The following is a 16,593-nucleotide window of genomic DNA, read 5'->3' as shown; positions in this document are numbered from 1 at the left end:
GAGAGAGAGAGAGAGAGAGAGAGAGAGAGAGAGAGAGAGAGAGAGAGAACCTAACCTACTCACGACGCCCCCCGTGCGCTGCCCGTGGAGCTGAGCGCCCTGAGCGCCCTGTACTTACTCTGCACGTTCAGCACGTGGGTCTGCAGCACCTCGGCGTTGTCACGCGCGTGGCACGTGTAGTTGCCGGCGTGGATGAGCTGCACATGGCTCAGGTACAGGGAGCCGTCCGGGAACACGCGCAGAGCCTCGTCCTGCAGCTGAGTCAGCTCCCGGCCCGACCTGTCCGGCAGGGTCACGCTCGCTCAGAGGGGTCGAGCTGGGTCACAAGGGTCAAACCAGGTCACAGTGGTCCGCCTTAACAACAGCCCGTACAATCGATTTTTGAGTTGCACTGGTCACGGGCCCCGACGGGTCACAGGGGCCAAGCCAGGTCGCAGAGTCTGCGCTCGGTCACAAGGGTCACGCTTGGTCGCAGATGCCACGCTAGGTCATAGGGGTCACTATTAGTTACCTAGTCGCAGGGTCTCCGGTTAGAGCAGGCCAACCCTGATCAGGGAGGAGGTCCATTCGGGTCAGAGGTCTGATCTAGTCGCAAGGGGGAGACCGTGCTTGGCCACAGATGCTTGCCCATGGTTTCGGAGTTACCATCATGCTTTCACTGAGGGGGTCGGAAACATCCAGTAACAAGGGATTGTGCCGGGCTGATTTTTGGAGTCATTGCTTGCTCACTGGATGGTCGTGGCCTGTTGGACCAGGTTTGTTCATGTTTACACGTGAGAATAAATGTTAAGATGATGCATCGTAGTGAGAGCAGAACTCACAGTTCATTACACTGGATCAAACATTGAAGCAAACGCCCGGTAACCATAGACGGGAGATCAGATGTCCAAGAATGTTCAACCAATGTGCTCCAACGACACAAGATACAGATGTCCTTCAAAATTGTCATGCGTAAATAATTTCAGCCAAAATCCGACAAGCACTTTGCAAAGAGAAATAATACAACGCCGTGACAGCCTCCGCGAGGCCACTCTTGCCGCTGTTCCTTACCGCTGACCAGAGAGCTGCATCTGAGCGCTCATTGGTGAACCACTGAACCATGTCTGAGCGCTCCTTGATGACCAGCCCAAATGCCGGTGACACCTCGTGATCTCACTGGTGAAGCCACGTCACCTCTCCGCTCATTGGTAGAGCCATGTGCCCTCACCGTCTCCAGACGACGCGGGGCGCCGGAGACCCAGTGACGTCACACTTGATCTCGACGTTGTCACCCACCAGAGCGGACAGAAGGTTCACCTCCAGAGATTTGTCCAGCGACACCATGGCGATACCTGCCGCGGTCAGCGAGGTCACACAGGGTCACTGGGGTCACTCACTCGGGGCGACCGTCTGAGGTCGCTCGGGTCACTCAGGGCTGGGATCACGCAGGCGAATGTTGCTCAGATGCACAGGCTATTCGTTCTGGTTGGAGGAGCTATTAGTTGCTTGGAAGGTGAACGGTCAAACACAAACACTGGGCCTGAAGCCGAAGATGACCGAGTGGGTGTTGGAAGGGCAACCCCTGTCCATAATAAGTATGGACATAAATGGTTGTGGAAATTGCAAATTGTGTCCAACGGTGTCTTTGTGAATTCTGTGGGCTAGAAATAAAGAATGCTGTACTGTATAGCTTGTTGAAGGCGATGTAGAACTCGTTGATGTCGAGCTTGCCGTCGCCGCTGGTGTCGTCGAAGTGGGAGAGATCGGTGAGGTCACAGCCGGATATCAGGTCATTCAGATGGTGTTGTTCCGTCACCTGCGCAGAAGAGGACACATACAGATGTCAGTGGGGTGACATCCTGACACGAGGTCACTCCGGTGGCGCCCTCCCGTTCCCTGCACGGAGATAACATTATGACCATGACTATGAATGCAGGCGGGGACGGAGACGGAGGTTATCCACACAATAGACATCATGTTATACAAAAGCACAAGACAAATTCACAGCAAAGGGCAGAAGGCAGGAAGATGGCTCGTGGGTACGCGAAAGTTCGCATTTAGACGGAACAAAAAGACAGCCAGCTTCTTGCTTTGGATGCAGGCACATCACACACATTGCCCAGTTTCCCCAGTGACGTCTGGATAGGGGCAGAAGCTCTGGCTCTTTTCAGCCCTGGGTGATTGCTGTTAGCTGCTTGCAACTATGCTGCATCCAATTATCCGACGCAGATTTATTTAGTTGTGCATGTTCGCGCAGCATCATTATTCGGATACTAAATGCACTCGATATTGTACAGACTATTTCGCGCTGGCTATATTAAAATCACCCTGAGATGTATGACGCCATAGAGACTTTATACTAATTCCACCTCTTCCATTGCCGTACTGTGTTCCAGGTCATGAAAAACATGGCCATTGACTCATTTGTGTCTGAAGTACGTCACCACGAATTGCAGCATCGACAGATAGCAGTTACCATTCAACCATCCTAACGCGTGAATACAAAACTTGATCACGAACCGCAAGTTGTGATACATGATACAACCGTTCGGGAAGTTCTACTAGTTGCACGGAAATAAGGCGGGAAGTCAAATTACTTAAGGACGGCGTCATAGCCAAGAGTGCGAGTAAAAAGGTAATATCACCGACAAATCTACGAGAGCATCCCGAGAAACGGCCAAAACACGCGCGCATAGAGATCACTGGGCTTGTCCCGTTCGCGAAAATTCGCAAGCCACCTTGCGGTAAAATGAAGCATTACAAAAGAGTCAGTCCGTCTGCTACAGCAGCAATTCAGACACGGCCAGTTTGGTAGCGACTCTGACGTCATAAAGACGTTCAATGACGTAATTAAGCGGTACGTATTGAGGAGCATATTTAATAAATGGTAAAACGCCTGTTTAGAGCAATCTTGTGCACTGAAAAGCATTCCAATCGTTTAAGTGAGCTTTTTCATCATATCTCATGCGTGCCCCAAACATCTCCAAATTTGGGATGTCTCTCTTTGAGTGGCCAATCCGTTACAACATCGTGACAGGGTGAGGCTTCATCAATGCGCGATGTGGTCTCGTATTATGAGGTTGATAAAAAATATCATCGGTCTTTCACAATCACCGGCACGTTCTTACGTACCGTGCCGGCTTGGATATCAAACATCTAATTTCGCTTCGCCGTTATGTAAGTCGGACACTACAATGAACGGGGAAGCCGGATGTTACATCAGGAAAGTTATCGGATGAGCCTTCTGAGAGCGCACCCAACAGCAGGGTGGAAAGCACAGCGGGGCGCGAGCGAAGTCTGGGCAAACTTCCTTTAACCTTGCCTCGTTGCGTTCGCCCCAAACTACATCAATTGCTTTTAGATCGGTCGGCCCTCGTGTGACAAAACGTCTGGGAAACATGTGGGAATTGAGGCCCCGACAACAGGACCCGCTTTATCGGAGTCATCTTCATGTCTGAAGTGCATCAGACACAAACTCACGTGACGTAATAAATTTCACATCAGGGAAGTATACCCATTACAAGCCACTCAGAGCCCAGAATAACGGAATGCGTCGTCGCTTTTACCATAGCCTCGTTGTTATAGGGCTTTCATCCCAGCCGTCATTATAACAATGCTCCCAAATCATGCATCGACATCTCCCCTGATTAAAGCCAGAGCTGGTTTCATATCTGGGATCAGTCCTCGACGCCGCACTGTTTTGACATGTTCTGTCTGCGGCACTTGGCCGACACCCTGCTGAGAGCCTGGGCCCCACTGAGCCCGGACGGAGGGCTCACGAACCGGCCCCAGTGCCGCTCCGCACAGGCGGGCTGCTGACGAATTCCCAGCCAATCGTTACCATCCTGCACGGACCCCGGAAGGCCTTGAAACGGTGGCTGGTCACGCGATCTTGAGCCCCCAACACAGTGGCAGGTTTGGGTTTGCGGTTTTCTTTTCTGATCTGTACTGCTGTCGAGGAGGTTCACTGCACACACTTTTCGTTAGAAGATACTACGTTGGAGAGTGACAAAACTGGTGCCTTTCGCATCGCACCACCCATGAAACGCCCCGCTAGGAAGACCTGGGGCCCTCAATAAGTCGAGTTATAAGGTTTTCGGCAGTTTCTAAGACCTCTCTTTACATTCGTTACGCGCTGGTTACGCTTGGAGAAATATCTCACCCTGGTTACCAAGAGTGCACCATCACGTCGCAAAAGGCAACATTCATTTGGCCCTCATTAAACTACAGATGCGGAACAACACCGGGGCGTACTGCTTGTCATTAGTACAAGCCACCTACTGCTGCCTTGTCTGGTCTTGTCATTGGTAGAAGCCACCTACCACTGGCTTGTCTCGTCTTGTCATTAGTACAAGCCACCTACCGCTGACTTGTCTGGTCTTGTCTTGAGGCTTAGGTCTAGAAACAATTGCTTAAAACTTGAGCATGATTTCTAACAGCATCTGAGCATAACGCTGCATTACGCCCTAAGTCCATCCCCATTCCCTTCTTACTCTTCAGTTACGCTCTATACCCCCTTGCTCCTTTTCTATGCCCGCTTGCCCCCGCACCATGCATGACGTTATGTATGGTCCACATTTCGAACATCTAGCACCACCCTGCCCTCACCATGGGGTCGCGCACCACGCGCTCACTGGGCACGACCTTCAAAGACATCCGAAGCGGGGGTTCCCCAGAGGTCACAAAGGTCAGTGCGCCACGGTATCACGGAAGCTGGTGGGGCAGCCGGCGCGCCGCGACCATATGTGGCATTGTTCTGAATAAGCCCGGCTGCTTAAAATGAGTGGTTCACATTTGTATGGGGTTTTAAACTCAAGTAGCCAATTGCAAGACCTTTCGGTGCTGAAGCAATCCTGTGCTTCTTAAGACTTGAGCCCCTACAGTTTCTGAGATACACGCCGACGGAAAGGGGGAAAGGTATATCGGGGAGAGTATTACAAAGCTATCTTGGCATTCATGACTTCATAATAACGTCATTCAAAACCTGTCATTCCATAATCCATGTGGCGATCAAGGCCAAGAAAAAATGCAATTGTCCAGGTGCTCATATCTGGCGCTCGTGAGCACGGTTTCCAGATATCATGGACGTCAATTGGTTCCCAATCAATGTTGCGCGTGGCACTACGATGTCATCAAGCCCTGACACAGTGAGGAGCATATTTACTAAACAGAAAGTTGTGCTGCTTAGAGCAGTCTTTTCCACCTAAAAAGCATACCAATAGTTATATGCAAGTTTGTTTCATCATATCTGATGAAACAAACATTTGCTATCATGTCTCAAATTTATATCTCATAAATATATCATTAATAACAACATAAATATATATATATATATATATATATATATATATATATATATATATATCTCTCTCTCTCTCTCTCTCTCTCTCTCTCTCTCTCTCTCTCTCTCTCTCTCTCTCTCCCTCTCTATCTATCGATATATATTTATATATATATATATATATATATATATACATATATATACATATATATATATATATATATATATATACATGTATCATCATCTTTCATCATATCTTGCCTCATTATATATTAATATCTCCAAAAGTGAAACATTGCCTTTGACCACCACGATATTGACGACAGCCAGCTGCGTGTATCACGGCTGCTAATGCTGAGAAGGCGTAGAAGAACGGAGAAGCCAGAATGCTGCCGGCATGGCAGCGGTGCTATAGGGGGGGGGGGGGGGGGGCGATCACTTACCGCAGCGTCGCGAGCCCGTCGGGCGATGACATATTGCGAATGAAAAACATAATGCGCGGGATAATGGAGCAGGTCAAACATAATGCGCATGGATCAGGCTCGATGATTCTTTTAAACATGGCAAGCAAATAGATTGCATGTCTACGAGCTACAAATAGCCGCGATTGCTTGTGGCAACAACGCTACGGCGATGTTCTCCCCATATGTCGTCTGTTTATACAAGTGAAACCACTTTGTGCAAGATGTTTATCAGTGCCATTAAAGGGCTGCTGTCATTTTTATTGCAAGGCTTTACGCCGGTTGCTGAAACGCCCCATTATTTATCGTCGTCATAATTGCATGTTATTTTGCGACCTGTCGCTTAAGATTTTTTTCATTTCCCGACAGCGCAGCCGTCAGCTGGTCCACCGAGTCCAGCCAGACCGTCAGCTGGTCCGGTCCAGTCAGACCGTCAGCTGGTCCACCGAGTTCAGCCAGACCGTCAGCTGGTCCACCGAGTCCAGCCAGACCGTCAGCTGGTCCACCGAGACCAGCTAGACCGTCAGCTGGTCCGCCGAGTCCAGCCAGACCGTCAGCTGGTCCACCGAGACCGGCCAGACCGTCAGCTGGTCCACCGAGTCCAGCCAGACCATCAGCTGGTCCGCCGAGTCCAGTCAGGCCATCAGCTGGTCCACCGAGTCCAGCCAGACCTTCGGCTGGTCCGCCGAGTCCAGCCAGACCTTTGGCTGGTCCACCGAGTCCAGCCAGACCATCAGCTGGTCCACCGAGTCCATTCAGACCGTCGGCTGGTCCGCCGAGTCCAGTCAGGCCGTCAGCTGGTCCACCGAGTCCAGCCAGACCGTCAGCTGGTCCACCGAGTCCAGCCGGACCGTCAGCTGGTCCGCCGAGTCCAGCCAGACCGTCAGCTGGTCCGCCGAGTCCAGTGATCTAGCCAGCCAGGCCGTCAGCTGGTTCGCCGAGTCCAGCCAGACCGTCAGCTGGTTCGCCGAGTTCAGCCAGACCGTCAGCTGGTTAGCCGAGTCCAGTGATCTAGCCAACCAGGCCGTCAGCTGGTTCGCCGAGTCCAGTGATCTAGCCAGCCAGACCGTCAGCTGGTCCGCCGAGTCCTGGCCAGGCCGTCAGCTGGTCCGCCGAGTCCAGTCAGGCCGTCAGCTGGTTCGCCAAGTCCAGCCGGACCGTCGGCTGGTTCGCCGAGTCCAGCCAGACCATTAGCTGGTCCGCCGAGTCCAGCTTGACCGTCAGCTGGTCCGCCGAGTCCAGTCAGACCGTCAGCTGGTTCGCCGAGTCCAGCAAGGCCATCAGCTGGTTCGCCGAGTCCAGCCAGACCGTCAACTGGTTCGCCGAGTTCAGCCAGACCGTCAGCTGGTTCGCCGAGTCCAGTGATCTAGCCAGCCAGGCAGTCGGATGTATCTGCGCCGGTTATCGCCGGCCATTATTTACCACTGCTGTCGGTGTCAGACATTTCGTTCCACCCAAAATGGACGTTACAGCAGGTCCGAAATTGAGCTGCTACTCCCCCCTCGTCAGCCACGCGCTGCCGGTCACGAGCGCCGCCCCACCCGCCGGCGCCATACTCTGAATACGAAGTGTCTGACCCTCCTCCTCTGAATGCACCCGTCTGGAACACGGGCGCATTCAGAGGAGGAATTAGGGCAGGGGAGCTCTTCCGGAGAGACCGGGACCGGACCTGGGACCGGAGCTTTTCCGGATATTGTATCAGTCAATAACAACAACAAAACAATAACATTCCAACTAATAACTAAATAATAACAATAGCAATGAATAACAATAACAATATCGAGAGCACTGATTCTTCGTCCTGTGGCTATACTCGCTCACATCCTTGAATCTGCACCATGGGATTTTTTACGTATGAGAAACAAAGCGTAGCATTCGTGGCAGGTTTCATGGAGACCTTGGAGACGCACGTATTTACGGAGAGCATCCACACCACCACGGGAGCGCATGTTCAGTGTAGTTCAACACGCAGCGTTGGGGCAAAGCGCAGCAAAGCCAACTCAAAAATAGAAGTTCTAGCAAGCACTACAATGCTGACCTGAAGATCTTAGAATCGCTGCGCATTCGGAACCTTCGCCGCTGGCTGAACGTACAACTTTCGTCATGGGGCCTGGTTTAAACAACACTCTTAGGTTATACACGTTTCTGAAATTTAGGCATTACTCGTGGAGGGTAATGATTGCGGTAAAAAAGTTATTATCTAGTGCTCTGTGTAGAACTTTGCAAGCTTCAGGCTTAGCGTCCTGTGGCCTTCCGACTCAGCGTTCTGTAAGCTTCAGGCTTAGCGTCATGTAGTCTTCCGGCCTAGCGCCATGTAGCCTTCCGGCTTACCGTCCTGTAGCCTTCCGGCCTAGCGTCATGTAGCCTCTCGGCCTAGCGTCCTGTAGCCTTCCGGCATACCGTCCTGTAGCCTTCCGGCCTAGCGTCATGTAGCCTTCCGGCCTGGCGTTATGTAGCCTCTCGGCCTAGCGTCATGTAGCCTTCCGGCCTGGCGTTATGTAGCCTCTCGGCCTAGCGTCATGTAGCATTACGGCTTACCGTCCTGTGGCCTTCCGGCCCAGCGTCCCGAAGCCTGCGAGCTAGGATGATTTTTGTATTTTTTACATGTTTTAGTGACAGTGTCTGCACAAAATGGGGGGATATTCGGAAATTCAGTGTCTTCTTTTTCAAGAGCTAATGTTTTGTTGAAACTTTCTGAGCCACTGCCATTCTTGAAGATGAGCAAAGATCATATTATTAAACTTTGTTATTCCTGGTATATTGAGGGTCTCTGACTCACCATAAAATTCAAAGCCCAAAATGCAAATAAAAACATGAACTGTAGACCATTTCACACATCACGTAAAATACGCCACACAAAACAAACTGCAAAGATTGGGTCTCCTTTAAGTCATATAGTGGCATATTTGGATGTCAATTACATTCTTTCGATACAAGACACGTCAACAGGCTCAATGTTAAAAACTTCCCATAGTTTGGCTTGAAATACCAAGCCCTGTCAAGCATGAAACCTCCGCCAATCCTGGTCTAGGTACAGTACAGGATGACTTTTCCCATGGCTATGCTCACCCCAGAACGCGTGACCCCGGCCAGGCTACACCAATTAAGAGTTGGGAGCTGTAAAATCGTCGAGCTGGATGTAGTCAGCTGACCCGCGTCAGTGACCAACCAGTCGCCTTACCAGCCTACCTTTTTTAAAGATTTGATCCGAACCCCTTTAATGAATGGACTTCTGGGATCAGAGCTCGCGCTGAGCAGTGCTTGTATTGTGTGAGCCCTGGCCACCACCACCCGAATACAAACTCAGGTCAACGGCGCAATCTGGCGGCGGAAGTTTAACGTGCCGCAATGCTCGGCACGGTCCGTTCTGCCCTCCGACGTCAACTTATCTTAAGCGCGACCGCTCCCACCAGCCGCAGGCCATACCTGTCAAGGACAAACAGCGAGCGCATAAAGCGACTCGATCCCAAGCCGCTCCGGGTGGGCAGTTCGGAAGGCAGGCGCTCCAACCAGCCGATCTACCGGAACGGATCTTCAGCCAAAGCCTTGCCGCCAATTTTAATGAGAATGACTCTTGAAACCAGTCAGAGGAGGAAGGTGGTGCCTTCAGAAGATGTACACCAGTAATTCACTCAAATATCCCGCTCACCAAGGCTCACGACTTCCGCTTAGCTCATGCAGCGTAACGCTGCCTGAGCCGACAGCCTTTCAGCGCGGAAAGTGTGTTCACCAGCGACCGTGGCAGCCTGCGTGACATTCGGTGAACGAGTGCAGCGCAGCCAGTAATTCCCGCCTGAGGCAGGTCTGCCGTGCCTGAGCCATTGTGGGAGCTATAGGGAGTGGAGAGCTATCCAAACCAGGACCCGCCCCGAAAACACCAAGACAATGAACAGCCAAAACAAGTTTTCACTATAACTTTGTTCCACGCTCCTGCTGGATGTCAAAAGTAATAAAATTGGAGGGAATGACGTGTTTAAAATGTGTTCTTTTATTTTTGCTGTTTTATGATTGCCGCGATTGCCGATATCAAGATGATTGCCGATATGATTGCTGGTATCAAGACTTCTCAGGATTCGATAGCATCCTCTGACTTTGCATGAGCTACAGATCAGTCCTCGCCTTATAGAGCTTCCCAGCCGGTCCACCCCTCCAGCCTCCTCCCGCTCAGCCCTCGCCTGACAGAGCTCCCCAGCCTGTCCAGTCTTCCGTCTTCCCCCAGGTCAGCCGTCGCCTCATAGAGCTTCCCGACCGGTCCACCTCCAGGTCCCAACCCTTCCACCCTCTTCGCACCCTTCGCGCCCTCTGCGCCACCCCAGCTTCCCTCACGCCCACCTTGCGCAGCTCGGCCGTCTCCAGGAGGCCGTTGTTGTTGAGGTCGTACTGGCTGAAGAGTCTGCTGATGACGTACTCGCGGCCGACAGGCCTGCCGTCTCGCTCCAGCTGCTTCCTGCTCAGCTGCAGCAGCGCGTCCTGTGGTGGCAGCGTGGTCACGTCATCGTCCGCTTCAGCGTCATCAACACCAGCACCAGCGCCGTGACACATACTTGTCAGCTCATTAGCGCGAACACGACCAGAATCTTTGTTATCACTATTTTTACCACAAACGTTATTATCACCACCATCAATGTCATCACGACGAAACACATCTTCAATTGCGTCGATAAGCGTCGTCATCAACATAACCATCATCACTGGCAATATCAGCATTGCCATGATTGGCATTACCAATATCATCGTCATTACGGCCATCGCCATCGTCATGGTCGAAAACTGCAGCGATCACGAAATTCCCGCATCATCATCATCACCACGATGAAGATGCACCTCTTTAAGCCCCGTAGCATGGCAAGATGAAAGACCGACCCTGATATACTGGGTCCTGATATAGCTAGCTAGCCCTGATATACTGGGCCAGCTACATTTAAGAAGTAGTGTTAGTCCTTTCATATGTTGCTTTCGGAATCAAAACTTCAACGCCAAAAAGTGATAATAGTACTATTGAATACTGGGCCGAGTTGAGCGCACCGCAGCCGCTAGCGCTGATATACTGGACCGAGTTGAGCACACCACAGCCGCTAGCGCTGATATACTGGACCGAGTTGAGCACATGGCGGTCGCTAGCCCTGAAATACTGGGCCGAGCTTAGCACACCACAGCCGCTAACCCTGATATACTGGGCCGAACTCCTTGATATGCCGGCCGAGTGGAGCGCACCGCAGTCGCTAGCGTTCCCTGACGGTGCTGCACGAATACGACGTGCGTGAAACGCGCGTCGTGTGTGTAGAGGAACCCTTGCGGTCGTTGACACCGACCCTGAGTTATATCGCAAGAAGAAAGAAAAGAGGGAGCAAGAAAGAGTGAGAGAGAGGGCGGAGAAGGGAGGGATGGGAGAGAGGGAGAGAGACAGAGAGACAGACAAATAGACACACAGACACACAGACAGATACACAGACAGATACACAGACAGACAGAGACACAGGCACACAGACAGACAGACAGACAGACAGACAGACAGACGGACAGAGATAGAGAGAGAGAGAGAGAGAGAGGAGAGAGAAGAGAGAGAGAGAGAGAGAGAGAGAGAGAGAGAGAGAGAGAGGAGAGAAGAGAGAGGAGAGAGAGAGAGAGAAGAGTAGAGAAAAGAGAGAGAGAGAGAGAGAGAGAAGAGGAGAAAGATCGAGCGAGAGAGAGAGAAGAGCGAGCGAGAGAGAGAGATAGAGAGAGAGAGAGAGAGAGAGAGAGAGAGAGAGAGAGAGAGAGAGAGAGAGAGAGAGAGAGAGAGAGAGAGAGAGAGGATAGAGAGGAGAGGAGAGAGAGATGATGATGACGAAGAGAGAGAGAGAGAGAGAGGTGCTAGCCAGCGCGGCTGCCCGCTGCGAGCCGTGCTCAAAGAAGGCCGGCTTCAGTTAAGTGCCGCGGCGCTGGAGGGCACCGTTGAATGGAGGTTTTCCGCCAAGAGGATGAAAATAGTGTGGCAGTAGTGGCAGTATTGATTCGAAGACTGAGAGCCGAGCTGAAGAGCGATATCAGAATGTGTATAGGCTTGTGAAATGAAACTCGAATCACCGATTGGAATGTGCATTAACACACACGACGACCCAGCAGGCATCATTTCCGGTCGGGGGCTCACTTGAACACCTGCCCAGAAGATGGCCAGCAGAGGATTATTCTCGTAAATTGGCGTATTTTGTGGATAATGGGAAAATTTCACGTTGGCATCCGCAAAATCCATGAACGACAGAGCCCGAAAGCCACTCTTACCGCCTCATGATGTTGAAGTGTTTGTTTTAATAGCAACACATGGCAGGAAGCTAACACTATCTGTTCATTGTAACCGGCCTTGTCATTGGAGCGGTCCGGTAACAGGTACGTGTTGGTGTTTATGGGGCTCATGCTCACGTGCGAACATATGTGCGTGCGTTCGTGCGTGCACGTATGCATACGTTTGTGCTTTCGCGTGTGCGTGCGTGCGTGGTGCTGCCGGTGGGCAGGCGAGAGGGAGTGCGGGAGTGCGTGCGTGTGCATGCATGCGCATGTGTATGTGTTTTGCAACTGGATCCCCTTGAGGACTTGTAATTCCATGTCTTCATGCTCTATTTCATATTAATGGCTGTGGATCTGTTACAATGCAAGGCAGGGCATTAATATTCTATCTATAATGCTTCATATGTATATATATATATATATATATATATATATATATATATATGTATATATATATATATATATATATATATATATATATATATATATATATATATATATACATATACATATATACAGATAATAACAAATGTCCCTCGGATGTTCAGGGGAAGTGCATATTTATCATTCAGGAGATAAAGTCGGTGATGATGCGTTGGTGATAATTGGATCATTTTACATTTTCGCTGTCTCATGTCCTCCCTAGCAAATATTTAAGACCAACACCTGCCACGCACTCTGGGAAGGCCACGTATCCACCGCTACATCAGGCTGCGGCTGCAACAATTATGTGTATTCTGCCAAGAGAAAGAGACACTTCGGGTCGGAGTCGGAAATGAAGGTTGCCGGCCACTCGCCCCTGCCAAAGGCCACCCGCCACCCGCCAAACGCCTCCCGCCCCCTGTCAAAGGCCACCCGCCACCTGTCAAAGACCACCCACCACCTGGCAAAGGCCACCCGCCACCCGTCAAAGGCCACCCGCCACCCGCCAAAGGCCACCCGCCAAATCTAACCGGGACTCAACTTTCCACCAGCAAGAGCACTTTTAATCTACTTTCCTTTTTAAAGATGTTCGGTTTATTACCGTGAGAGCTCGGCAGTCACATCTGCGCAGGTCTTTAACCTACATGGTGACGTAAATGTTCTCAAATATTCTGTAACGCGTGGGAAACCTTCGCGGATGTGGCGGCTGGGTGCCCATTACAACTGTTGGCACACCTTAGAAAAGTGAAGCCATTGAGGAGGAATTCTTGCTGGCTGTGAGGGTCAGCCCCGGTTAAGCCTGGCGGGTGGCCGAGTAGCCATATATCTGCCTCCTACTGGGTGTCCCTCACCGGGTGTCTTCTTTCTCCTCAGAATGAGAACGGATAGTTGCAGCTTTAGTTTGCTGAAGGCGGAAGACAAGTGGATTTGCCAGTGGATATATACAGAGAGAGAGAGAGAAAGAGAGAGAGAGAGAGAGGAGAGAGAGAGAGAGAGAGAGAGAGAGAGAGAGAGAGAGAGAGAGATATATATATATATATATATATATATATATATATATATTGGAATATTTTGGCAGAATTCTTTCTTTGATACATGTTTGATTAAAATAACTGCTGACTCAGCATTAACGAGCTTTTTGATGCATCGTTCTAGTTTCCGGGCCTTTGACTTTGCGTCATCGCTTAGATTAAAGATGGTTCGCACAAAATTACTCATATATTCATCACTCCTTCCATTCTAACGTTTCGAGATCTTATCTCATCTTCGGAGAAGACTAAATTGCACAAGAAATAAGTTTTGAGTTTTAAAGGATGAAAAAATTGTGCACTTCTGTTGGAAAACATATTTTAGTACGGAGAACATAAATGAAGCACAACGAATTGAAGTAAGACGGATTACTATTTTCATCTTCATACATGTAAGAAACACTCATAATGGGAACATCACAAAGACACAATGGGAACACTATTGTCACAATCACATCGGAAGTGCTCACCGCCTACCACCTAGTAGCTCAAGAGTTCTGCAAGAATTTGTCTGTCTTGTTAAGGCCGGAGAGAGTTCGTTAATGAATATGCTTTCCCAAATTTGAAGGCGTCTTCTGTCACTGCACGTCCGTAAAATGTCAGTGCTGTCTGTCAGTTGTTGTCGTGTCAATGTCATGTCGTGTTCCTGTCGCATGTGGTCCAGGGGTGCCCCGTCACGTAAGTGCATTGTCAGGCGTCGTGAGAGTGTCGTTGTGGTCACACCAATGTAGTGTGTGGGACGAAGTTTGCAGCCTTCGATGTTGCATTGGAATTGATACACTACATTGGTGCATTTCAGTTTGTCGTGTTTGTCTGGGCTGTTTCTCATAAGAAAGTTCGATATCTTCTTATTACAATAGTAAATAACAATGTCTATTTTGTGGTCGTTTTTGTCTTTAACATGTTGAGAGATAATATATATATATATACATATATATATATATATATATATATATATATATATATATATATATATACGGACCAGACACGGACGGATATATGTATGCACATATAATAAATTCAAGCAACAAAAACGTGGTGAAGAATTCTTATTCAGACCCGAGGACACACAAGTGTGCACCCATGCAAGAACACGCACTCATGCAAGAACACACACACACACATGCACGCACGCACGCATACACGCTCGCATGCACACCAATAAGTATTGCCATCGAGCCGTTTCAAGGGCAAGGTCAGGTACAATTAAGAAGTAGTGTTAGTCCTGTCATATGTCGCTTTCGGAATGAAAACTTCAACGCCAAAAAGTGATAATCGTACTGTTGAAGCTCTGTGTGCTTCATGGATTCATCAATACCATACTGGCCAAACCTGTTCCAAGTTATTTTTTTAAAATCACGAAACCGGGATAACCCTTTGCTTGCCACTTCCCAGCATAAAATAGTTTTTAACCGCCCTACTATGCAGCCTCCTCAACCAACAAGCACAATACCCAGTTATTTCACAATACCTTCATTTTCTGGAACTTCATTAACCACGTACCTTCATTTTCTGGAACTTGTGCAAGGAGCAGAGATGATCCGGGCGAAGTTCAACGACGTCACTCTCCGTGATGACGTCACTGGTCGTCAGCTCCGCACCAACCACGTCGATGCTGGGCGGCTTGGGCTCGTACGATTGATTGGTGGTTGTGCGCGGTGACGCAGTGGCGTTGTTCTGCGGCACGGTGCTGGCCTTTCGCGTTTCCGCTGCACTGCTGTTTGACGTCACATCTGTCGATGGAATACCATGCTTAGAAGAGCCGGCAGCCTTATTAATGTTGTCGCCATCTGACACCGCTTCTTATAGTTGTGATACCATTGGCGTGGGAAAGGGAAACAGTATCTTCATCATCCTGGCTTGGCAAAATTAGTGGGGACGGAAATTGCTGGAGGCAAGAGCTCTCTCCGATTATGGCTGAAACAACCGATTAATTGCATCATGTAAATCGCCGGCTCGGAGAAAAGTTTTGTGATAAAACTTTATCGAATAAAATGCAACTAAAGTAGCGATCAGACAGTGTGTTGACTAGCTGGTAATAGAAAAACATTGTTTATGACTATCCTCCAACTTTGTTATTGTAGTAAGCGATTATCTAAAATAAGTATTTTAGCTGATTCATGATAAGTATTGATTTCATGACGATCTCAGCCACTAGAAAAAGTTATAGTCACTGGTAAAAAAGGGTGACTTACTAATACTAGCAACACCTTTGTGCGGTTAGACTAAACGGAGTTCGGTTATCAGCACCTGATGTATATACGACCGGAAAGGGACATCTCTATATTTGGATCAGGCGAGAAATCTCCACGACATTGTACACTGATGTCTCACTGCTGAACAATATGACATCTCTATTAACCCGCGCCCGGCTGGGGGCAACTTTACTCCCTCCACTAGTTTTTCGAGCACAGGTCAAAATCACATACATGGAAATATTATGCATCGCTCATACATGGAAATAGGTCCTTTTTATGAGGTCTTTTCGTTATGATGCACAATGTTCGATGGATTAGTTACTTGGCAAGGGCGGACTTGATATGATATGACGAAAACGACACGAAACTAGATTCTGTCAAAGTAAACGAAACCAGATTTTCAATGATCTGGCGATGCTTACTGTACAAATGACAGCCTAAATAGCACAACAAAACAAGCGTTTCAGGAGAATCATGCCCTATCTGCTACTATCTGCCTATCGAAAGCTGATGAATATGTGTTCTCTCCTCAATGAGTCGAGCAAAAGTGTAAGATGTGTATATATATATATATATATATATATATATGGTATATATGGTATATATGGTATGTATGGTACATATATGGTATATATATATATATATATATATATATATACATATATTCATATACATAAACTTTAATTCGTATGTGCACCAGGAGGCTAAATATGCCTATGAGTCCCTGTGGGTCCACTATGAGAATATTTACGATTCTAGAGTGGGACGTGGATGACATTTCGGAACCGTAAAGCCTGAAGAGCAAAATTAATGCATCACTCTAGCGTTGCATTCGCTTTGAGATGGATAAGTCTTTGAACTGTACTGAAGCGTTAGGTCAACTTCGGATTTCGCAGTTGGTACAAATATCGCTAGGCGCCCTTGCTGACTTGCCCACAGAACTGTGTCTAAAGTAAATA

At 49.0% G+C, this 16,593-nt stretch overlaps 1 protein-coding gene across 1 annotated transcript in view; it reads right to left on the bottom strand.

Annotated features, from left to right (window-relative positions):
* LOC119090581 (follistatin-related protein 5) overlaps positions 1-16,593 on the bottom strand; it is a gene marked incomplete in the record, with an annotated part of 95,925 nt that overhangs the window by 12,289 nt on the left and 67,043 nt on the right. The window contains 5 exon segments of the mRNA XM_037213414.1: positions 119-279; positions 1,208-1,331; positions 1,663-1,795; positions 10,054-10,191; positions 14,940-15,169. Of these exon segments, the coding sequence (XP_037069309.1) occupies positions 119-279; positions 1,208-1,331; positions 1,663-1,795; positions 10,054-10,191; positions 14,940-15,169 (786 nt within the window).

Source organism: Pollicipes pollicipes, unplaced genomic scaffold, assembly GCF_011947565.3.
Source record: "Pollicipes pollicipes isolate AB1234 unplaced genomic scaffold, Ppol_2.1 Scaffold_1600;HRSCAF=1878_pilon_pilon_pilon, whole genome shotgun sequence".
NCBI lineage: Eukaryota > Metazoa > Arthropoda > Thecostraca > Pollicipedomorpha > Pollicipedidae > Pollicipes > Pollicipes pollicipes.
Note: the sequence above shows the minus strand (reverse complement) of the source record. Positions and strands in the feature narration are given on the sequence as shown.